Below are 24506 nucleotides of genomic sequence, written 5' to 3' on the forward strand. Positions count from 1 at the left end.
GTTTTCTCAGATGTTTTTGTGGTACTTTCAGATCTGGGCTATAGAATTGAGAGTCAATGTAACATCTGTCTGTGCTTCACATGAGAATGATAACCTGGAATCAAAGTGCTTTCCCACCTTTTAACTATAAAATTCAAAATTCTTAGGCTCAAACCTATATCTCTTCTTTGTTCAGAATAAAATTTAACCTCTTATAGCGTTTGGAATTTTACTTATAGTTAAATCACATACTTTTAGCCGCAAAATGCGTAACAGTGATAATCCCTTTCCTAATGACCATCAGCTATGTCCCAAGCACCTTAAATACCTGATCTCATTTTATTCTTCACAAGAACTCCATGGAGTATGTGATGTCCCATTTTGTAAGGCTAGAAGTCAAGACTGGGAGACTTCAAGTAACTTGTTCAAGCCGCACAGCTGGTAAGAGCAACGTCAGGACCTGAACTCAGGTCTGTGGCTTGAAAGCTCACTAATGCTCACTGCTGCTGACTGAACAGCAATATGAAAAAAGATAAGAAACAATATCTTTTTCTGAACCCAACTTTCTCGAATATATAATTTCCAATATGTTTCTTCTGTGTAAAAATATTTAATGGTTATATTTGCCTTGAACAAATACTCTAAGTAAATATTTTAAGTTGACCTCAAACACCAAGAATTATGCCTTGCTTGCCATAACGAAGAAAGAGAATTTAAAATGAAGTAACATCATTGTGTTCATTTGTAAATAACATATTGCAACCAACTGTTTACTAACTGCTCAGACTGTTGATAACTAATCTAGCCCTGCTGCTCTCCACAGACAATTTGCTGTGGATCAGATCAGGCAATTCAAACAATACTAATTACAGTGAAACCCTTTTATATGAATTCCTGTTTGTTGCAGGGAGGAAGATAACCCCTATATAAAAGGCTAAGGCACTTATCTCTGATTTTTGCTGAAACATAACACCTAGTACCTAAGTTCAAGTTTATATTAGTCTGATGAGTTTTGACTGAATAAAATGGATAAAGGTGTATTTTGTGTGGAAAAAATATGTATTTCAATGTTTATTGTACTGTCATGAATTATGTTAATTGTGTCTTTTTAATTGAAAGAGCAGATGTGGAAGTTTTATTTAAAGCAATATTTTCATTGAAATAAGCTATGTTGCTAAATGATTATTTACTGTCACAGAGATTCGTGCATTAAAAGACAAATGTGTCTCTATTAGAAAGAAACCAGGTCTTTAGGAAGTCTTCATTATGTCAGGGGATTTGCTGTAACATGATATCATTGTATTTATGATTTTATGGTGTTAAAATGAATATTAAATGAAACAAAATTCCCAAGGATTACTCAGGAGGCAGCTAAGTACATAACATTTTGTACAGATGGTTGGAAGGCACAATTTTGCTCCATCACTGCATCCATATCCTTGAACGATTTCGACTGAAGACAGCATTTCTTTGAATTTTTCATTAAACCAGACGTCTTGAAATATGAATTCCTTTTATGTTTCTGTGAGTTTTGGCTAAAAGAACCCCAGTGAATAAATCATACAATACTACGTGTCACCAGCACTTGTGAATATTTCTGCTTTGTTATTCTATTCTCAGTAGAGCACCATTGATTATCAAACTCAGCGGAGAGCATTTTATGGTCATATATCTCCATTAGCTCCTAGTTTGACTACCATAGATTTTTCTGGTTAAGCCTGCATTATGTATTAGGAAGCCTATCTCTTCAATACAAAGTTTGATTTCATTTTTCTAAGCATAGAACTCTTATTATGTATTATGTATAAAGATTCTTATCTTTTATATGTAAAAATAGGCTGCACTGTCTTTGTGTAAAACTAAAATATATGCCATCTTTTTTTTTTCTCGATTCACAGTTAGCGTATTACACTATGAAGATGAATCTCTACAATGCGATGGCTGTCAGGGTAAATATTTCTTCACTTGTTAAACAAATGAAAAGTCAATTGTGCCCTGAATTCGCTTTTAATAAAATGAGCAAACCAGTATAATGCAAATTTGATTGATATGCTAATGGTAAAGAGAGAAAAGAGTACATAGTTAAAAAGTTAGTTGTACTAAATAGTTTGGGCAGGGTTAAAAATTAGAGTAAAATGTAAAACATGTAGTTATCAATGCTTATGTTTTAGAATGTTAAATATCTCTGAGCCATGACTAGAGAAAGACTGTAAATATTAATGAAGCAATGTATTAGTTTCCATATGTCATATAAAATATTGTGATAAATAGATGAGCATGGTTCTGGAATATAAGATTCCTGCCCAATACAAATCAATTAGAAATTATTCATATGATTTCACAGTAATAAAGTCAGTTTCCAGCTTAGAAGTTTTATTTCTATCATTTCTGTGTTCACTTTTATGTGTTATTTGCCTAATAGGAAGCTGAATTTCGCGATTATGAGGCTTCCTCGGTTTCTGCTGAGATTTGGGGAAGAGCCACGACAAAAGTATAATTTCTTTTGTATCAGACAGTATGATTTTAGCTTAATTGTGAAGCTATTATAAATGGGGAAATTTCTTAAGTGAATTTCATCAACGTCCTTAAAACCTGTGTTTTAATGTTACCCTATTATATTCTCTCTCATTAATCTATTAATTCTTGCTTCTGCTAATAACGGATTTTATTTTGGGTGAAGAAAGATAGTAAAATACCTTCTGAAAGTCCTGTGTTGAACTAAGGCAAGTTGAATTAACATTATTTTGCTGACTGACACTGCTTTGGGAAGGGACCTTCCTATGCAGATGTGAGTGTGTTGGAGCCCAGCCCAGGGCAGATCTCTAGTATCTGTCCACCTCTCGGTGGTTCTGTAGTGTAAGGGGAAAAAAGAAGAGGAAGAAGTAGATCTTTTTTGCTTCTTTTCCAGAGGCAGATACTCCAGATGCACTGGTCTGTATTTACCTTTCTTAGAAATTAAGTAATATAAGAAAATAATGTGGCTTTCCTCTTTTAACGGGAATGCGTGAGTCTGGGAATTGAGGAGATTCTGATTCTCTGTACAGCTCTGCCAAAGACTTAACCTCTGAGCCTAAAACAGTGTTAGATTCTTTTTCTTTTCTGCATGCCCTTTGTCAGATACGTCTGCAAAGTAAAAAACAATAGATGACGCAGGACCTAAAGCAGTTGATGGCAGGAGGCTTAGACGTCCCCATAGATCACCATAGGTCACCAAGGGAGACAGAGGCACAGGAGTCAGGGTTAGAAAAATGCATTTTCTTGTTTATTATTTAGCCCCCAATTTTGTATTGAATTCTGATCTGGCTTGAATCATTAAGATTCCTTTTACCTTGACTGGGCATATCTAAGAAACTCATATCAAACCAAGCCATTGAGAAAGCAGTGTTTTTGACTTATTCTAACATCATACTAAAAGCTACATTTCCTAACGTTACAGAACCAAACTTGGGTCCTCTTGCCCATACACAGTAAAGCCAATCTACTGACACCAGGTTGTGGTGAAGGAGAGTGGAGCATTTATTTCAGGCACCAAGCAAGGGTTTCCGGTAGCTAGTGCTTAAAAGGCCCGAACTCCCTGAAGGCTTTCAGGGAAAGGTTTTTAAAGACAGGGTGAGGGAGGGGCATTGTGGGGTGTGTGATCAGCTAGTAAACATTCTTCCGATTGGTTGGTGGTGAGGTCATCAGGAGTCAACATCATCAACCTTCTGGTTCCAACCGGCCTGGGGTCTCCGTGCTTGCGGGCAACATACAGTTAACTTCTTCTGCTTGGTGGTGGTTTCAGTATCTGCAAAACAGCTCAAAGCATACGGCTCAGAATATTATCTATAGTCCTTGAGGAGGAACTAAAGGTCCTTAACTTTGTATAATGGCTAAACTATTATTATTTTGTCTTGCTTGACTGTTTTCCTTTCTTTCTGCATTTTCTCATTTCTCTGATTAAATTTACTCTTTGGAACTTGGGGAAGGCCTAGGAGGCTAAAACTTCTCTACAGACAAGAGGCAGATGGAGGTCGCGGGGTGTGGGTCAGTTCTGGGAAGGCCCCATAGGGTCCTGCTCGGTCACACCTAATAGTATTGCCCAGGGTTTCCTCATCTTTGCTTAAAATCAACGGACAATATTGAACTCTCCCTAAGTCCTGTGATCCTAGAAAACAGCAAAGTTTAAACCCCTCCCCCCCCAACTCTTTTGTGTTTTGGAAGCCGCTTACTGCAAAGAAACCCACCCTTCCCCATACGACTTAGCTGTGGATGGCCCCTTGTTTACCTATGACAAGGCCAGACACAGTCCCCCAAATTCCCATTTTTCTAACCTCACAAATGATTAGCTGAACTGCTTGTCTCCATTGGTCAACTGGAAAAAAAAAACATGTTTATTAACCAAACTGTGCTTAAGCTTCTCTCCTTCCCCTAGGTCCCTGAACTTTAGCCAGCATACGGCATCTCCTTAGTACCTCCTCCTGAGATGGGCTTCAGGGTAAAGCATTCTCAGATCTCCTATATGATTATGCCACCCTTTTATCCCACTTCCCCACATCAGGTTCTTTCCAGCCTTGTTCACACCTTCCTATTAAAAGGAAAACTCCTTTTGCCTAAGTTTCGCCATGTTTGCAAATCTTATGGTCAAAGATTCTCCTTATCGCAATAGTCCACCTCCATCGCTGCAGGAATCACTCACCCCCTCTTTCTTGCAGTAATTCTTTCAAATCAAGTCTCTCCTTGCTAGGTCCAGATTTGTTTTCTTTCCTTTTTTTTTTTTTTAATAAATTTATTTATTTATTTATGGCTGTATTGGGTCTTTGTTGCTGCGTGTGGGCTTTCTCTAGTTGCGGTGAGCGGGGGCTACTCCTTGTTGAGGTGCGCGGGCTTCTCATTGCAGTGGCTTCTCTTGTAGTGGAGCACAGGCTTCAGTAGCTGTGGCACGCGGGCTCAGTAGTTGTGGCTTGCGGGCTCTAGAGCGCAGGCTCAGTAGTTGTAGCGCATGGGCTTAGTTGCTCCGCGGCATGTGGGATCTTCCTGGACCAGGGCTGGAACCCATGTCCCCTGCATTGGCAGGCAGATTCTTAACCACTGTGCCACCAGGGAAGCCCCATATTTGCTTTTTATTTGACACATTCCAGGAGAGAACAGTAGAGGTGGGAATGCAGTGGTCATTAAAGCAAAGGGAAGTAAGACTTGAGCATTACATAGAGGTTGAAATGATCCACTAAAGACACTCAGGAGTTTTTGTGAGGCTCTGTGGAGATGTAAATACTACTGTGGGAAATTTATAATAGAAACCCTTCTCTACAAAGATGTTCAAAGACTTCCTTCAGAGGTTTGGATGAGTTAATTTGGTAACTTGGTAATGAGGAATCAGCTGGCACAAGAGGCTGATGTGATTACCTAACAAAGATTAATTTTTAGCATTGAGTGATCACATGACTGGAACTGAACTTATTTGTAATGGACTTGGACAAATCTATTTGTAAGTGGATTTTTTGCAAGATGGTGCTCTGAAAATTTGTCTCTGCGGGAATGAGAGGCTGAAGAGACCAATGTGTGGTCCACATACCTTCATGGCATACACATCTGAAGATTACAACCCTAGCTTGATACCAGCAGCTGAAGTTTTACTTCTACTAGCCACAACTCTGCCTTTTCAGTTTTTAAGCTATGAAGTAACTTTGCTCAAAAGAGCTACCCTTTAAGTGATTAAAATGTGGGTGGCAGTGAGTGTACAGGTGGAAGAATTTCTAGGAGTAACAGATAACTACCAGAAATCTATATGGCCAGTAATATTCAGACAGATATATTTTTATATATGCACCTAAATCATACAGTAGAAAATAAAAAACTTTTGTCTTACTCTGCCTCATATACTGATTCAATTGCAAATTATGTATTTGACTATTGACTACTAGCATGACAAGTTATATTCAATTGTCAAAGAGGCTAGTGGAGCATTTCTGAAAAGAGAAGGAATTTAAAATTTTCATTTGTAGCTAATCCATTCCTAAATAGATGTCACTTTTTTATAATGAAGAACAAATTATATGTATGTGATTATTTAATGTCATAGATATTCATATCTTGATTGCTGCCTTTATTTTTTAAAAGGTCACCTTTTCTCTAAAGATTTTACCATCCCCCTACCCGTGTAGAATTGATCACTCTCCTTTTTTTAATGTCCCTACTTTACCATCAACATACTTCTGTTGTAGAACCTGTAACAATTTATTATCCTTACTAATTTACATGCCTGTGTCCACCCTCCCCCACCAAATACTGTAAGTCTCTTGGGGCCCGGATCCTATCTTCTTAGTCTTTGTATCTACAGTTCCTGGCTTATACTAGGTTGTTAAATAAATGTCCCTGAATAAATCAATGAACGTTGGCTCATGCTTTTTTAAACAAGGAGTAAAAAAGTTGTTTGTTTTAAATATTCTTTGTTTAGGTCCCTTGGCGGCCTTCATGGAAATTATTTAAGCCTTTGCTGGTAGATCTTTAAGGCTTTTTTGAGTGCCCGACTAGGCTAGGTGGTGTGGATAAACGGGACATGGGAAGGTAATATTTGGTCAGTGCAGTTCATATGTGAATGGAAGACCTCGTGAGCTTTGTGACGTTGCCAAAATGTTGTAACAGGTACAAGCTTGAAGGAGGCTTGCGATGATATCAGCTGCTGTCAGAACCCACAGTGTGCCTGTACAAAACCCCTGCGACTGATTTGCAGCGAGGCCAGTGACAGTCAATTAATACAGCAGTAAATTGCTCAGTAAATTTTTATCTTAGCTCCTGGGGCCCTACTCCTCCCGTTTCTCCGTGCGACACATTATTGCCTTTTTGGTCTTTAATTTGAATTTACTCCAGGTTAAGGTTCTGCTTTTCCTCCAGCATCTTGGCTGCTGCTCTGTGGATCTCGTTTAAATTTGGCCCCCCAATCTTTTTTTTCAGTTCTCACTCTTTGAACAGCTTTTAGTATCTTATACAAATGTCATGAGTTGATTCATCTACTCAACTTCTTTCTCTCCCTGTTCCGTCTAGATGTACGATTGTATATCTTTTTACGGCCTGGCGCAGAACTGACCCTCCATTTCTGATGCTACTGAGCATCTACGTAAGCACTTGGGTGTCACTTCAGACCCTCCAAACACAGGGCTTGGAGAATCAGTTTTCTAATACTATAAAGACGAAAGGCAAAATTACTTCATGTGTAGAAAGCCCATTTATAAATATCCACAGGTAGCAAAAACAAGTGCAGTTTAGTGGAATTATTTCATCCATCCTAAGGTCTTTTACTTGTTCCTTTTCTCCAGTACTTGGATTCGTGGTTCTCGACATTTACGATTTTTTTTTCTTTATGGCTTTTGTTTACTGGCTGACCGCATCCGGGATGAAGCCTATTGTATGGAGTGGCACATGTCTTATATCTAATTCTTCCATTTCTGGGGATACGTCCATTCAGCCTCAACTGTGTCTTTGAGGTCCCCATTTCCCCAATAGAATGGTTCCAGATTCTCATAGTTACTACCCAAGCGTGAATGGATATAGCTGGTAGATACCTGAGTATACCTTAGTCAAACCAACCGCCAGTGAGAGCTATATGTCTCTGAGGCATATATGCAAGAACAAGATTGCAATACCACGTAACTCCAAATCTTGGTAAGTCAGGAACATTGGTAAATAATAATGACAACAGTTAGCAATTGCATAGCAGTTACCACTCTCCAGGCACCATTCTAAGTATTTTAAATATTTTAACTATTGTCTGACATGAGCAACTCTCTGAGGTAGGTATCATTATGATTCCAATTTGAAAGATGAGAAAATGGAATCGCAGAAAGGTATCTTGCCCAAGGTCACATAGCTGGTAAGTGACAGTGTTAGGAATTGAACCCAAGAGGTCTGGTACCCACATTCCTGTTATTTCTGGTCACATATAGACTTGCCTTTACTTCTAGTCGTCTTCTCCTTTCTTCAGAAATCTGGATGAGAGCAACTACATGAACCCTCGACTGAGCTGTTAGGGAAATTTTATTGCTTACACTCTGGTTTTCTTGGTTGCCTGACCCCATGACCCGGGTAATTCATGAGCATTCTTACTGGTAGTACATTTCATTCAGGGAATTCTAAATTTAGTAATAATTCGTTGAAAACCAAATTGAGACATCCCAATTCAGTGTCACGTGCTTCCCCTTGTAGGCAGAATTGGATGGGGCTTAGGATGAAAAATGTCACCTTATAAATGAATGTTTAAGCTGTGGTCTTCACATATTGCTATTGTTAGCATCCGGATTTGTCATCTATCATAACCTCAGGTAAAACACCGTTCTTGCTACAATTTTAAATGGATTTTTGTACAGGATGTAGCAAACGATGAAAGAGAATCTGTCATTTCTTTCCTGTATGGAGTATAAGGTGCAGATCACATAGATTTTTGTGATCCAAAAATTTGAATTTGGTTGTATTTGAACCTCCGCCCTACCTGTTTTGGACCCTGAAAAATTAGTAGAAAGAAAAGAGGACTTTAACTTTGTTAAAAGTTTAGAAGCCCCACCAAATAGTTACTAGGACTGCTGTTTTTCAACTGCGGATCTCTCCCTTTATAAATTAACTCTTAGAATATACTGGTCTTCAATAACGTTAACCTAATGAGGATATATAATCTGGCACAGACTTTGGAAGTTAACAAAGGTAAACTCTCTAAGCATTACTGATTCCTTGCAATTCCTTTGAAAAGCCTCCTTTGGGTCATCTCACACATCTAGAATCCTAACTGGAACAATGTCATATGAATGCAGATTTCAAGAAGTGCTAACGTGTAGTATCTTGGAGCTCTCTCTTGAAAAATATGTTCCAGCAGACTTTTTCCTTTCATTTTCAAAGATCTGTGAGGAATGAAAAATGGTAATAATCTAAAACTTAGAGAGTTTTAAAGAACTGCAGATGTAATTAATTGTTTAAGGTAGAATTTCTTTTACCCTGGAAACCTTGTCCATGTTATTGATCAATCACATGTACTTTCTCAATGGTATTCATGGGTGTCTCAACCAATCCTTTATTGTTGCAGTTATTTTAAATGATTTGACTTGAAATTAGTGCCTCAAGACATTTTAGTTCAGATAGAAATCCTCACTTAAAGGAAAAAAAGGACTATAATAACAAGAGGACCACTAGAGTAACATATAAACATATATATATATATATATATATAACATATATAACATATATATAGGTATGTTTTTGACATGATAATGTAGTGGCATTGAGAATGAAAACTGTGATATTACTAGTTTTAAACACCCTATCTTTGAAAATTTAGTAAACCCACCTTTCTGTGCTCACTGCATAGTCTTCTAGAATGTTGAACATTCTAATAAGTAAAAGTATAATTATGATGTGTCCTATTTATATGCTCTCATATACATTTAGAGCATTAGTCCTGGGAAGGGTATCATCAGTGAATTTGTCTTTCATGTTTTAATTTTAATTTTAGGTGCCAAAACATTTTTTCTCTCTTTTGATAACATTAAGATTACTATGAATTTTGAGGAATAATAATAAACCCAATGGAGAGAAAATCTTTTCTATGAACAGATGGCTTTTGATATATCAAGGTTTTGCCATTTATTTTAGTGCTTAAAATAAACATTATTTATAAGACCACTTACATTTTGATGTTACTTAATGAGGAATATGCATCATTGATTTGACTAGCTTAAGAGGTCATTTAGAACTTGCCCGTTAACAAGCTGTAATCTGCTGAGCACACAATGACTTTGTTTAAAATTATCTATTCAGAGCTGATCAATGACAATAATTGTTTTATACCAATCACTTCTGAAAGTTGCTAATTACTTTGAAGGGCATGAATACTAGCCCGTTTTTGGAAGTCGTAACCCACTCACCTTGAAGTTATCAAAAAGTCATTTTGTTATCAAAAGTCATTTTGCCTCTTGAAAGTACTTTGTTTTAAAAAGAAATTAAGTTTATTCACTAGTACTGGGATATCAGCAGGAAACATAGGCAAAATTTAAGATGTCGTTTGTTCCTATAACAGGAAGTATGGTAGAATCTCAGCTATTTGTATCTTATATCAATTAGATGCTGGTTAAACTGGGCTCCCTATAATGTAAGAAAATGGTGTCTTTTATATTAAAGAGCGTTGCACACACTCTTTCTCTTTATACAGTACATCCCTCAGATGCTTTAGTGGGAAAAGCCTGGGCTTTGGAATAAGACAGAGCTGGGTTTGTGTCCTGGCTCTGTCATTTACTCTTTTACTGGTATTGCTGTGACCTTAATCAAGTTATTAACCTCAGTTTCTTCATTGTTAACATGGAGATCATGCCCTCTTCACAAGGTTACCATGAGGATTAAAGCAGTTAGCCTAATACCCAGCACATTCATGGAGTTCAGTAAATTTTAGATTCTTTACTTCACTGGATGGCGGCATCTTCACCCACTCACACGCCCAGCTTCTTCCAGCTGTTTTCACTCACTCCCCTCTAACAAAGGCATTGAAACGTTGATTATTATACTTCAGTGTGGATGAGTTTTAATTTGTTATCTTAACCATCCTATAACCTGTTATGAGCTTTAATACCCAGTTGTGAATACCAGGATTTGTCTTGGAAAGGAATCGTAGCATGCTTTGGGGTAGATGTTTAAGGAGTTGGTGCATTGGAAGACTGTCTGAGAGCTTAATGGTGGACTCTGAGGGTGTGGTTAGTGCTGTTTCTTTAGTTGCTCAGTGTGGAGTGGGAAGGAGCCCATGCCATTGGCCTCTGTTAGTTCCCTTCCGACTGGCACAGATTTTTCAGCCAATTTCAGAGTTTGCCCCTTCAACTTCTTTTCTCCAAGTGGGCATCTCCACTACTCTGCCATGACCTAATCATAAACCACCATCCTCCATCTTTCCTTCTCAGTACTTCAGCATGCATGTTTTACGTTTTCTGGCACATTTAATCTTATTTTATTTAAAATTCAGTGGTGTTTTCATGTAATAGGTAGTCCATCCCTTAACAGTATGATATCCTAATATTTTCCCATGCTTCCTGAGTCACTTCTATTGCCAATGATGGATTTTCTATCAGTAGTTTTGTTTACAACTGTTCCTGTCTTTAATACAATTAATACTATATATGCAATAAAAGTAAGCTGAAATTCATGTGAAGCCATCCAACCAGCTATATGACCCAAGGCATTTATTTAAGCTCTCTAAGTGTCAATTGCCTCTTTTATCAAAGAAGGCTAATAGTCTCTACTTCAGAATGATATTGTAATGATTAAATTAAATAAGCCAGGAAAATAGTCATTATTCACATGTATAATTTATATATATATATATATATATATATATAGATACATATTACAATTGGTTATTCTTTTTCATTAGGAAAATGGTTTTTGTATCAATTCCTCCTGTCTCTTTGCCAGCCATAATACAGTTTTGGTCAAATTAGAGGGAGGTAGTTTCTAAACTGAGTATAGAACTTTAGAAAAATTAATTTTTCTTTATTTAAATAACTAAGCTCTAAATTAAGATCATTTGGAAAATATTTAGAAAGACACATTCTATAACATCGTTACACTAGCTTGTTATTCTACTTAGTTTTACTTTGCAGAATTAATTTCTCTGATTTAATTTTTCTTATAATAAGAACAGTAAGATAAGTGGTTTTGCATAACTTCAGTTATTTTAGTCATTCCCATACTGGGAGGTTGACTGAAACATTTCTTCAAAGTCTTCACATTTAATATTTCAGATTGTAAAATACCTTTTAAATGGCCATATTTTACAACAGAGAAAAATAAGGGCTCATAATTCAAGTAAAATATTTTTCCTGTTTATTCTTATAGATCCAGCATTCAAGGTTATAAAAATTTTAAACTCAGCATATTTAGTAAAAAAATCATAGGCTTTTGGGATAAAACCCAACGGACTGAGGCTCATTCTCTTATTAATTACTTTTTCCTATGAAAAAATAAATTTTAAAGATGTGTGTTCCTAGCCTAGCTAACTTTGCAAAACATTGGAAGGACTTCATATCCAGAAAAAGAATCGTTCATAGTATGTGAATAATTCATAAATATATGGAAACTGCTGGAAAATTTTAGAGAATGAAGTTAAGTCTTTATACAAGGCTAAGTTAACATTTTTTTCAATTTTTTCTATTTCTTCTTCTTCTACTCCTTTAAAGAAGTTGAGTTTTTTTTGGTTTTCCACAAAATTAGGATCTATACATTATAATTTTTGTTTTGAGTTTTTCTAATAGAGGTTGTATTAGCAAAAATAGAGCTTAAAGAGATTGATTCTTCTTATGATTACTGGGGCTTTTAAGGCATCTAGTAGCCCACTTAACTTAGACACTTAGACACCAACACTCCTCTCCTCTCAAAAAAGAAAAAAAGATACTTTCAACAGAAATATTTGTTCATTGAAAATTGCAGTTCACAGTTCTGTATTGCAGTGGTTTAGAGAATGGGCCCCCTGAGTCCTAATTTGATTCCTGAATCCATCACTAATAGCTGAGTAATTACGGGAAAATTGAATAACTTCTCTTTTCAGCAGTTTTCTCATCTGTAAATATCTCATAGAAATGTTCTAATGATTAAATGCGTACATACAAACAAAACCCTTAGAATAGTGCCTCACACATAATAAGAGCTCAATAAATGTTACCTACTGTTATTATTAAAGAAGTATTAAAATGTCATGGTGAAGGTACAAGACAACATTTTGTTTAAAGATTTTGATAGCACTGAATTTAAAAAGCCCATTAAAGGGAGTTCCTTAGCAGTCCAGTGGTTAGGACTCGGTGGTTTCTCTGCCACGGCCCTGGGTTCAATTCCTGGTCAGGGAACTAAGATCCTGTAAGCTGCATGGTGTGGCCAAAAAAAAAAAGTCCATTAAAAACATCGATTTCAATGAGATGAAATACAATCTTCAAGCCCGTTGGTTATGAAAAACAAAAAATTTGTTTGGTCAGGAAGCAGAAGAGTTAGGAATTGGTAAAGCAAATTTTTGATCTTTCCATAGTTAATTTCACGTTTAGTATTTGTAAAACAATGATAAATATTATAAAAAATTATAGTAACCTAGAGTATGTTTTTGTCTTTATAATATTTTATAATAAATCTATGAGTACAACCTATATTTGCAACTGTTATATTAGTGGAAAAGCCTAAGACTTTATTTGATAGGAGTCATCATCATTACCTTGATTTTGAAGAATTATTAATGTTTTCACTAAAAATGTTCACTGGCATATTTCATCTTTTTATTTAATTCAATAGATTCAGAGGCGATGGCGAGGCTATAAGATTCGGAAATACTGCTTTAATTATTTTTATTTGAAGGAGTACCTGAAAGCTGTTTCAGAGACCAATGATGCAGTTAGGTGAGTAGTATAATCACTAGCCTACTCGTCACAATTTTAGAAAGGTTACTCCATAGATGTTGATCATGATCAGACTTAGGAATGCTTTCTAAAACTAAGTGATATTTTAGGCAGAAATTTATTGATAAGATAGAGATATCTGATTCTCTTTAACAATTTGAGGCTGTTGTATTTTTAAATATCTTATACTCTTGACTGTAAATTAGATTATTCATGTGTGTCGTAGGCCTACCTTGACACTATGCAAATAGCTTAGTTTCAGTAAAATTGCCTCATTTTGAGATGGATTTATCTGTAAAAGGATTACATAGATGAAGGCTTAAGTATGACAATCCTCAGAACATGTTCATCGGCAAGAACTTCCCTCTCAAAGAAGAAAACATTATGGAACACATTAAAATGGAGTGTTTTACTGTCGGTTTTTATTTCTGTAAACGCATAGAAAGATAACACCTGGATTTAGGCCTTAGGGCGATGTCTTCTGTAGATTTAAAGTTATTGCAGCACTATTCATTCAGCTTTACCAAAGCTCTATGTGCTAAGTTTTCATATTACTTCAAAAATCGCTAGTCTTGGGCTTCCCTGGTGGCACAGTGGTTGAGGGTCTGCCTGCCGATGCAGGGGACACGGGTCCATGCCACGGAGCGGCTGGGCCCGTGAGCCATGGCCGCTGAGCCTGCGCGTCCGGAGCCTGTGCTCCACAACGGGAGAGGCCGCAACAGTGAGAGGCCGGCGTACAGCAAAAAAAAAAAAAAAAAAAGCTAGTCTTCTCCTCTTGTAATATTGCCCCATTTCAATAAAAAGGAAATAGTGACGAATCATAGTTGACATTTACATAATAGTTTTACTTTCAGTTTTCACATACATTATCTCATTTTACTCTTAACGTTTTTTGAACTAGAGAAAACAATCGACATTGTTAGGACAAAGGTGTTCTCTGAGACCCTAAAATTATATATATATATCATAAGAAATGTCTAAAAACTGACTTCCCCACTTTTAACTTTCTCGCATATGTTGTGTGTATAAAAGAGTCTGGTCTTTGGAGATTGAGTATGGGGAATTTATAAAGTTGATTTCCTTGGAAATAGCAATGAAGATTTGGGGAAGCTGGAATAGGACTTAGTTAATGAGAAAAGTTGGAACACTCAGAAACATGTGGGCCACAGGGGCTGCTATTTACTTTCTTCCTAAGAAATCCAGAGTTCTCTTGATGGGCTGGCTGGCTGTAAATGGCAGGCTTGAGCTTGTCAGGAGGAAAGAGCTAGTGGAAGATGCAAGAGGGAGAATTTGAGTAGGACTGGGCCTAGTGTGAGGCAAGGGAGACTCTTAAGGCACAGAAGTTAAGGAGGCGCTCACTGCCAGGGTCATGCAGCTGCCGACCCTGCACTTTCCCAGCCTTGAGAGTGTATCCTTAAATTTTACATTTTAGAGGCCTCACTTGCTTCATCCAAGTCCTATGCCTGAATAGGAGAAGGTTCTCAAAGAGACAAACACGTGGAAGGTGGTTTTAGAAAGGCCTGTTTCTTCTGTTCAACAGATATTTCCATTTATCCTTGTTTTGTTCCTGATTTTACTGGGAATATGTCTAGCCACTAGAGAGTCTGGTGTATCTGTGCTGACAATTTGGTTTAGCCTGGTATTCTTTATCATATTACGGACTTATTCTTTTTACTTCTACCTCTCTTAGAGGTCATATATTTTTCAGGTGTATATTCTCCATCAGTGATTAATTTCCTAATTGTTTACCCCCTCTTTGTTCTTGTATTTATTCCTAGACTGTTTGTAGTTCCTTTGCTATTATTATCGTTGTTATTTTTAACTTGGAATGGGGTATTGTAAAAAGACAGTGTTGGGGAAGGGCTAGGGCTGTGCTCTGGGGGTGGTAGGGACATGGTGCATGGAACATGATGGAAGGATTGGCTAGGGATAAATCCAGCAGGGACCATAACATACCAGGGCATTTTAGGCCATATTAAAGCTTGGAGTGGACTTCCTTTTTAAGGAGAGCAGCAACATGATTACATCTATGTTTTGGCATGCATGTTCAATTGTATTTTTCATAATAGTTATATTTAAATAGTCTGGTACATTTAAAAAATATCTATTAGGGTATTAATTTTACTGAAATAAAGTGTTTTCTTCTTTCTCATGGAAGAATATGCAACAGATTTGTTTGGATTGTTTCTTCATGTTTCTTTATCCTATTTTCCATTGAAAATCATTGGAATCCAGACTCTAGTTACCTTTTCCTTCATAACAAATTCCACCCAAAGCAGCTTAAAACAATACACGCTTATTATCTCATCATTTTATCTATCAGGAATCTGGGAGGGCTTTGCTCTGTGCCTGGGCCAAGGTCTCTCATGAGGTTGCCATCTGGCTCTCGGCCAGAGCTGCCGTCTCATATGGAGGCTCGACTGGGGGAAGATCCACTTCTAAGCTCACTCACAGCGGCCTCAATTCCTCCGGCCATTGGCCACTGGCATACCTCAGTTTCTTGCCACGTGGACCTCTCCATAGGACAGCTTATAACATGGAAATTGGCTTCCTTCAGAGCAACTGAACCAGAGAACAGGAGAAAACATCCAAGATGGAAGCCGTATCCTTTTGGTAACCTAATATCAGAAGTGACATCTTATCACTTTTGCTGTATCCTATTCATTTAAAGTAAGAGACTAGGTTCATCCCACACTCAAAGGGGAGGATCACACAAGGGGATGACTTCTGGAGTGGGGATTGTTGGAGGCCACCTTAGAGGATACTTTCCATGTACAGTGACTTGCATATAATATTTGTTCAATAAGCACGTTGATTTTCAGCATTTGCCTAGGACAAAAGTTACTTTACATTAACTTAAGGCAATTTTTTTTAACATCTTTATTGGAGTATGATTGCTTTACAATGTTGTGTTAGTTTCTGCTGTATAACAAAGTGAATCAGCTATACGTATACTTATATCCCCATATCTCCTCCCTCTTGCGTCTCCCGCCCACCCTCCGTATCCCACCCCTCTAGGTGGTCACTAAGCACCGAGCTGATCTTCCTGTGCTATGCGGCTGCTTCCCACTAGCTATCTACCTCACGTTTGGTAGTGTGTATATGTCCATGCCTCTCTCTCGCTTTGTCACAGCTCACCCTTCCCCCTCCCCATATCCTCAAGTCCATTCTCTAGTAGGTCTGTGTCTTTATTTCTGTCTTACCCCTCTGTCTTTGGACAGGATAAAATCATTTACAGAAAATAAATTAGTAAAATATATTTTATATCAGAATACGTTTTGCACTAGAATTGTGTTGCACAATTCAAGGCCAGACAACACTGGGCTTATAACTTTAGCTTATCTGCTCCTTCATTAATAGAAATAGTTTATCTATTCTATAGTTAATAGTAAAAAACTATATATATATATATATATATATATATATATATATATATATATATACACACAAGGATATATTCTTTAACCAAGAGTGGACTTATCACAAAGCTAAATGGAATTGATTAATTTCAGGCTGAGTCTGCATTTGGTAGACAAGTTTCTTTGTAATATCTAGCTTGATATGCAAAAATTGCCCCAGGTTGTGAATGAGAAAATTATATAATGAAATTAAAAATTAGCTACAGAGTTACAGATTAGTAGCTTTAATAAAACATTATTAGCTTGAAGTGCAGAAAACTGACCTTTTTTTTGGACGGAAGTTCAAGCTAAAAGTAATATATTCCCCCAAGTTTAATGCTTCAGTGTAGTTGTTGGTTGTTAATAGTGCATAACAATAGGTCTGTTTTGAGTGTAGATTTGTCATTCATCAAAGCAAATTAGTTTTTCAGCATGTTGATTTTGTGTAGCCCTGGTTTGGCTAGAAAGATTTTTATGGGTATAATTCTTTACCTATCTTTGCATACATCAGCAAAGGTTTTTTTAAAGGATATATTTGTTTATTTTGTTTTTTCTGTAACAGCTTTATTGAGATGTAATTCACATACCATACACTTTATCCATTTAAAATGTACAATTCTGTGGAGGTTAGCATTGATATATTCACAAAGTTGTACAACCATCGCCACAATCAATTTAAAACATTTTCATCATCATAAAAAGAAATCCTATACCCTTTCCAGTCACTCCCCCACCCCTACCATTCTTCCCATTCCTGCCCAGTCCTAGGCAACCCCTAATCTACTTTCTGTCTCTGTAGATTTGCCTATTCTGGACGTTGCAAATAAATTGAATCTTATAATATGTGGTCTTTTGTGACTGACTTCTTTCCCCTAGCCCGACGTTTTCAAGGTTTATCCATTTTGTAGCATATATTAGTACTATATTCCTTTTTCCTACCAATTAATATTCCATTTTATGGCTAAGCCACATGTTATTTATCCATTTATCAGTTGATGAACATTTGAGTTGTTTCTGCTTTTTGACTATTATGAATGATGGTGCTATGAACACTCATGGACAAGTTTTTGTGTGGCCGTATGTTTTTATTTCTCTTGGTTACGTCATGAAAACTTTAAGCTAACAAATTCAAGAATGAGTGGTCAAGAACACTAACTTTGGACTCAGATCAACGGGGATTAAGATCATGGTTCTGCCACTGTCTAGTTTTGTAACCTTGAAATAGTTACTTAATCTTTCAGAAATTAGGGCTCTTCATCTGTACACTTTGGAGCAGCAGTATTTACTTTGCAGAATTTTTGTGAGGCATGCAGTATAGGAATCATTGAGCATATAACTGACATTCTTCAAATAGCAGCTATTATTATCAAGGACAAGATAGAGAAAAACGGAGCCAATATTTGTAAATATATACCTCCCTATGATATTACAGAATTAACATTCAGTTTTATATGAGGCTATTTTCAAAGTAAGCAAACAGATATAAAATTTCATGAATTAGGTTGTATATATATATATGTTTTTAGTTTATAGAAACATTAATCGCCAAGTACAATGTAAGTCGTCAGTATTTTGTGACATTAAACCATGTCTAAAAACTGTCTTTCAGAGAGCTCGAAGGAAAAGCAAAGAATAGAACATAGTACAAAAGCTGGGAAAGAGACAATCAATGAAAACTTAGAGTTTTCTTTTTTAATTTAGAATTCTTTTACCATTTTATGGTAAAGAAGAATATATATCAACATAACACATGCATATTGTTAAATATATTACCTATTAACAAATGTTTTATATTAGATAAAAGAATTGCCATACCACATTATTTTACCCAGTCCCTAATGGTTATCACTTTCTTCTCTTAGCTATTTCTTCTTCTTCTTTTATTTTTTTATAAATTTATTTATTTTGGGCTGCATTGGGCCTTCATTGCTGCGTGTGGGCTTTCTCTAGTTGTGGCGAGCGGGGGCTACTCTTTGTTGCGGTGCGCGGGCTTCTCGTTGCGGTGACTTATTCTCTTGTTGCAGAGCATGGGCTCTAGGCTCATGGGCTTCAGTAATTGAGGCACGTGAGCTCAGTAGTTGTGGCTCACGGGCTGTAGAGTGCAGGCTCAGTAGTTGTGATGCACAGGCTTAGTTGCTTTGCAGCATGTGGGATTTTCCCGGACCAGGGCTCGAACCCGTGTCCTCTGCATTGGCAGGCAGATTCTTTACCACTGCACCACCAGGGAAGTCCTGCTATTTCTTGTACTCACTGAATGTTTCTAAACTATATGCTGATCTGATATTGCCTGATTTTACACCTCAGATCTTTTAAATTAGTTGTATATAATATGGTAGAGGAGGATTTAACTCTCTTATACTTCTCACCTCCACTTGTATCTCTTTTTAGATGAATCTATATCAGTATTTACATTTTTGTGATTATGGAAGTAGGGTTCTTTACAAAAGCAATTAATGTAGGATGAGTATATTTACTTTATTCCTTTTTTGGTTAATTTCTATCTTCCTTATTTTTTCCTCTTATATGCAAATTATATATGCCATTAATTATTTTCCAGTTATTCTATCTTAGTAGGAAATCCAATTAAGTCCCCCTTTCCTCTGGAGCATGCCCTCTTTGGCCTCCCCTTCGTCCTGCTCCAAACAAACTGAATTTTCTCTAGACACAATAAAGATGTCTTCTTGAGAAGACATTTCTTAACTTCCTTTCTCCTGGGCTGGACTCACTATTCTGTGGATCTGTGTTACCTTTTCACGATTTATTTCCTTGTTTTTCCTGGAGCAACTGCTATAATAATGATCATGGAAGGCAATTTTTGGAGTCTTTGCTTATTTTAAATGTCTTATTCTATCCTGAAATTTGATTAGTAGCTTGGCTGCATATAACATTCTAGGTTGCAAATTATTTTTCCTTAGAATTTTGAAGGAGTTGCTCCCTTATTTTTAACATTCAAAATTGCTAAATACTCACTATTCTGTTTCTCCTCTCTTTGAAAGTGATCTATTTTTTTCCCTTTTTCAATGTGTGTTAATTAAAGTTCACCGAGAAACAGATGCTAAGATGGAATTAGATGTGCAAGAAGTTTATTGGGGGGAAGAAGCAGGACGAAGTGGGGAAAACCTTCAGTCTGTAGCACAAGTCTGACACCTATGAAGAGAGAGAAGGAAGAAAAATTGGGGAAAGACTGGGATTGCAGCACGTTTTCAAGAAAGGCTGATGGCTCGTCCTCAAGCCAAAGTTACCCTTTGGAGGAGTCTGCTGTCTTGCCAGAATGATCCTGCCTTAGTACCCCATCATTCTCAGTCATTGGCTGGAAGTGACCTGGAGAAGTTGTGACCTTGGTATGAACATGTTGGAGGATCCAGTGGTACATTTGTAGGTCATTAAAGGATGTTTTGAATTTTTTTCCTGACGTTTTTGAAATTTCTCAATTTTATGACTTCTATGACTTTTATTTGCTTCCATTGTTCTGAGCATCAGTGGATACTTTAGTTCTCCAGTATTTTCTTATATTATTTCTGTGATAATTTCCTTGTTTCTATTTTTCTTTATTCTTTTTTTTTTTTTTTTTTTTTTTTTTTTGGCTGTATGCGGGCCTCTCTCTGTTGTGGCCTCTCCCGTTGTGGAGCACAGGCTCTGGACACGCAGGCTCAGCGACCATGGCTCACGGGCCCAGCCGCTCTGTGGCATGTGGGATCCTCCTGGACCAGGGCACGAACCCATGTCCCCTGCATCAGCAGGCGGACTCTTAACCACTGCGCCACCAGGGAAGCCCTTTTCTTTGTTCTTTTATTGGCTGGATGATGGACCTCCAGAAGTTACGTGGGGAGTCTCTTATACTTTTCTGCCCCTTTCCTTATCCTGGGCCTTTATCCTCCCATTCTACTTTTGTGAGAGACTTCCTTCCTACCCTTCTACTGAAATTTTTATTTTAGCAATAATTTTTAACTTTCATGAAATATTTCTACTCTTTTGATCATTTCTTTTTTGTATCCTTCTGTTCTATTAATAAAATATCTCATATTTCTCTAAAATACTGGAGCAGAAAGGGTCTTAGCAGGAAGCAGAATCCACCTCAGGATTTATTCCTCAAATAAAGAGAGTTAAATGAAAGGGTAATTGCAGAGATGTGCACAGGGTTAAGGGCTCAGCAAGAGAGGTTTTGGCATCCAGAGACCAGCAACAGTGCGATGTTGCTATTTCTAGGGTAGAAGAATTAAGGGGAAGGAATAACATTAATGGCTATAGTGAGAACCAAGGAGAAGTGAGAGCCCCCGACCCCTGGCCGTGACCTACACTTGTAGAGGCATTCAGTTATTGCCAGAGGTGTGTGGCATCAAAGAAGAGAGAGGAATGAGGAGGAAATACCCCCAACTTCTTCCTCCTGAATACTAGTGTTCTGTTAGACTAAACCCATCTGTAAAACAATTTGTAGGGCTTGATCCCAGTGCAGGTGTGTAGAATGGATTGGAGGTGTGGCAAATGAAAAATAATCAGCACTGATAATAATTCAAGTTCAGAGGATAACTTTCATTTAGTCTCTGTGATACCGATTTCCTCCAGGGTGGTGTTTTTATTTTTATTTTTTCAATTGGTTATTATCACCTTCCCTTTTAAGTTGGAGCCTTTCCTCACGCAGCTGGTGATCTTCAGCTGTTTGTTTACACATGCACATGAGGAACTGAAATGCCAGTTTGGGTGTGTATGTACATAAGCAGGTTTTGTTGATTGGCAGGCTTCGGTTCCTTTTAAAGTGATTGGACAAGGGAGCTGGCCCCTTTCACTGGGGGGATGCCCAAATGCCGGTATGTGGAAGTCTTTCTTACAGGCTATTTAGTTTCTCCAAAGAAGAAATTTCTGATACTCTGTTGAGGGAGAAGATGCTGTAGCTGCATTTGGGTGAATGGTGAAAAAAGGGAATCGTGCTTCACACCTACAAATTTCCACTCTGGGTCCTATTCCTTTTCTCTCAGTTCCTTCAGAGAACGCACCTTTGATCCCCTCACCTAAGTGATCAAAACCTGGATGCCGCCATTCTCTGCACGTATGTGTTAAAGAAACACACAAAAGTGTGCGGCCATTGTAGCTGTGTAGCCCAAGGTTAAATTGCTAAATTGTGGCAGAACTGAGATGGAATTCTAGATCTTATGACCTCATACATGGTGCTCTTTCCAGTATATTATACTGTTTTAATACTATCTTAATTCATTTCAAAATGAATGAAATGGTAGAAAGATCATAGGAAATAAAAGTTTCTCAGTTGGACCATGTTTGATGCATAGTGTTAAATTCTGGATGTCACTATTTATGATGAATATTGACTCAAAAATCTGCATCCAACAGAAAACGACCAGGAATTTAAGGGACTTAGAAATCATGAAGAGTTGGAGTTCTGAGACTGGAAAACAGCAGCCTAAATGAAGGCATGATGTCAGTCTTCAAATTTTAAAGAACTGTCACGCACTACATTTATAAAAAGGGAAAAAATTAAGGCAAATGGGTAGATTTGCGTTCAACATGAAAAATATATTTCCAGTAATTCAGTACTACTCAGTGATAGGCTGACTTGTGAGCTACAAAATATTCCAACAGAAGGATTCATCTAAAGTGTCAGGTAGACCTTTGTATAGAAAGAATTTCTGCATTTGATGACAAGCTAAGAGATTCCCAATTCTCTTTAAATCAGAGATCATTTGCTTCATATGGTAATAAATATATTTAAAAGAAAACAAATCTATATATTTATTTGCCACAAAACTCAAAGCACTTTGAATTCCATAAAGGCGCTAGGAAAATTTAAAGAAAACTAATCTTATAAGGAATAAGGAATATTCCATATTCCTTATACATATTCCATAAGTATATGGTATTAAACTATCATTTACCATGACCAAGACAGATATGATAATACATGTAAATATTTTATATATACACATTATAATTATGTATTTAAAAATCTAATCTAAAGTTAAAAGTGCTCTAAATTTAACTATTGTGAAATTAAAAAACAATTTGTAATACTAAAAGATAGTTTTGAAATCCCTTGTATATACTCCTGATGCATAAAGGTTGTTTTATATTCCCATAGTTAGAAAAGGTTATCTCAGAGTGGCAACACCCCGACAAATCACTAGTGTTGGAGAAGGATGACTAATGTATTTATCATTAATATGACCATTATTACAATTTTAGTATTATATTTAAGAGGCCTTGTATTCATCGACATGCTTCCCAGAATGCGCAATTGGAGAAGTCAAAGTCTATTGACTGCATTTTCAGCTCTTTCTGATCTGGATAGGGCTGATGAAGCAACACATTTATGGAAACAACCTCCAGTCCTTCTAAGAGCCCTAGGCAGCTCTCCCATATTGGCATGAACTGGGCTGCATGCTTGGGTCTCCTTGGTTATGCTGGAATCCATATACCCATGTGCTTAACTGAGCATATTAAACTCTGACTTTCTGTCCTTTGTCCTTTGCTATTACTTTTGAGTGAACAACTTCCATTTCAACTATGAGAAATTCTCTTAGGTCTTAAAATTTACAGTTCCTCTCTCAGTATTTCCTGTTTAACTGTCAGTGTTTATTCCCAGGGACGATAGTCGCAATCCAGAACTAACAGCCTGCTGTTTCAAAATATTTATTTCAATATTTGTGTTAACTGCTGTCTTCGTAATCTGCTAATTTGCATTTGTTTTCAAGGATAAAGCCAAAAAACAAAACCTTGAGTCATTTCTATAAATATGCATCTAGTTTTTAGGAAACTGAAGATTTGAGCATAGTCTCTCATCCTTATAATGGTTATCTGGGAGACTCCATATGGCCACCCTTATTGTCTTTAAGTAATCTTGCTCTGGCAGGAAATCGTGCAGAGTCAACAAATGCATCAGGCTGATGACACAACTGAAGACCATTGAGATTGCTTACATTCTGCATCAGGGAAGCACAGCACTAGATTTCTACTTCCTTGGAGTTGAAGACTTTTTAATACATAAAGCTTGCTAGGCAGCACATTTCCAATTGTGCTTTAATTAACAAAGAAATAGAAACCTGAAGGAAATCAGCATGTCCTTTCAGACTGGTAGCGTGCGCAGCCCCGCAAAAGTAAAGCTGGAGCTGCTAGAGTGAAAAAATCAGTCAGTAGTGTTGGTATTTGCTCCCCTTTTGCTGTCACATATGGATTCTCCAGAACTTTCATCAACTTCATTTTTAAGTCAGAATTAATATTAAGTGGGAAAATACTAATGGAAACACTAAGAATCTGGAGTATATCTACTCCATCAATATTCAACACATGCTTGATAATAATAGCTTCCTCTTTAGACTCAGGTACAGCGTGGACAAAAATCATCACTGAGTAGTTGCTTACATGGTGCAAACATAAACAAAAGAAATCCTTTATACAGATTTATCAAAGATCTCTGGCTGTTCGTATATCATATCTATGTGTTTTTAGTAAATAACAATAAGAGAAAGATCAGTATGTAGTAATCAGAAAACTTATAATTAATTAAAAAGCTAAAATTTTATATGGACAAATTTAGACATTGTAAACAATGACCAGCTCAGTAAATAGACTGCAATCACAGTAACTCATGTTTACTAAGCACCTGTTGTGCATGTGAGGTTTTATATGTTATCTATCACACAGATCCCCTTTGGGGATATATGTTATTGTATTTTAAACATGAAAAGCTAAAATCAGGGTTTCAGTAACTTGGGTAAGTTCACACACCTAAGTAGTCGTGGGT

At 36.9% G+C, this 24506-nt stretch overlaps 1 protein-coding gene across 4 annotated transcripts in view; it reads left to right on the plus strand.

The window, feature by feature from the left end:
* The window catches only part of SPATA17 (spermatogenesis associated 17), a 191287-nt gene that overhangs the window by 37905 nt on the left and 128876 nt on the right, over positions 1-24506 (plus strand). For 2 of the 4 annotated variants that reach the window (XM_073800394.1, XM_073800405.1), the window contains exons 4-6: positions 1878-1928; positions 2402-2470; positions 13255-13358. In XM_073800394.1, coding sequence (XP_073656495.1) covers positions 1878-1928; positions 2402-2470; positions 13255-13358 — 224 coding nt within the window. The remainder of the gene's footprint in view (positions 1-1877; positions 1929-2401; positions 2471-13254; positions 13359-24506) is intronic. The other 2 variants (XM_019920596.3, XM_033850757.2) reach the window with 1 other exon arrangement.

Source organism: Tursiops truncatus, chromosome 1, assembly GCF_011762595.2.
Source record: "Tursiops truncatus isolate mTurTru1 chromosome 1, mTurTru1.mat.Y, whole genome shotgun sequence".
Classification (NCBI taxonomy): Eukaryota; Metazoa; Chordata; class Mammalia; order Artiodactyla; family Delphinidae; genus Tursiops; species Tursiops truncatus.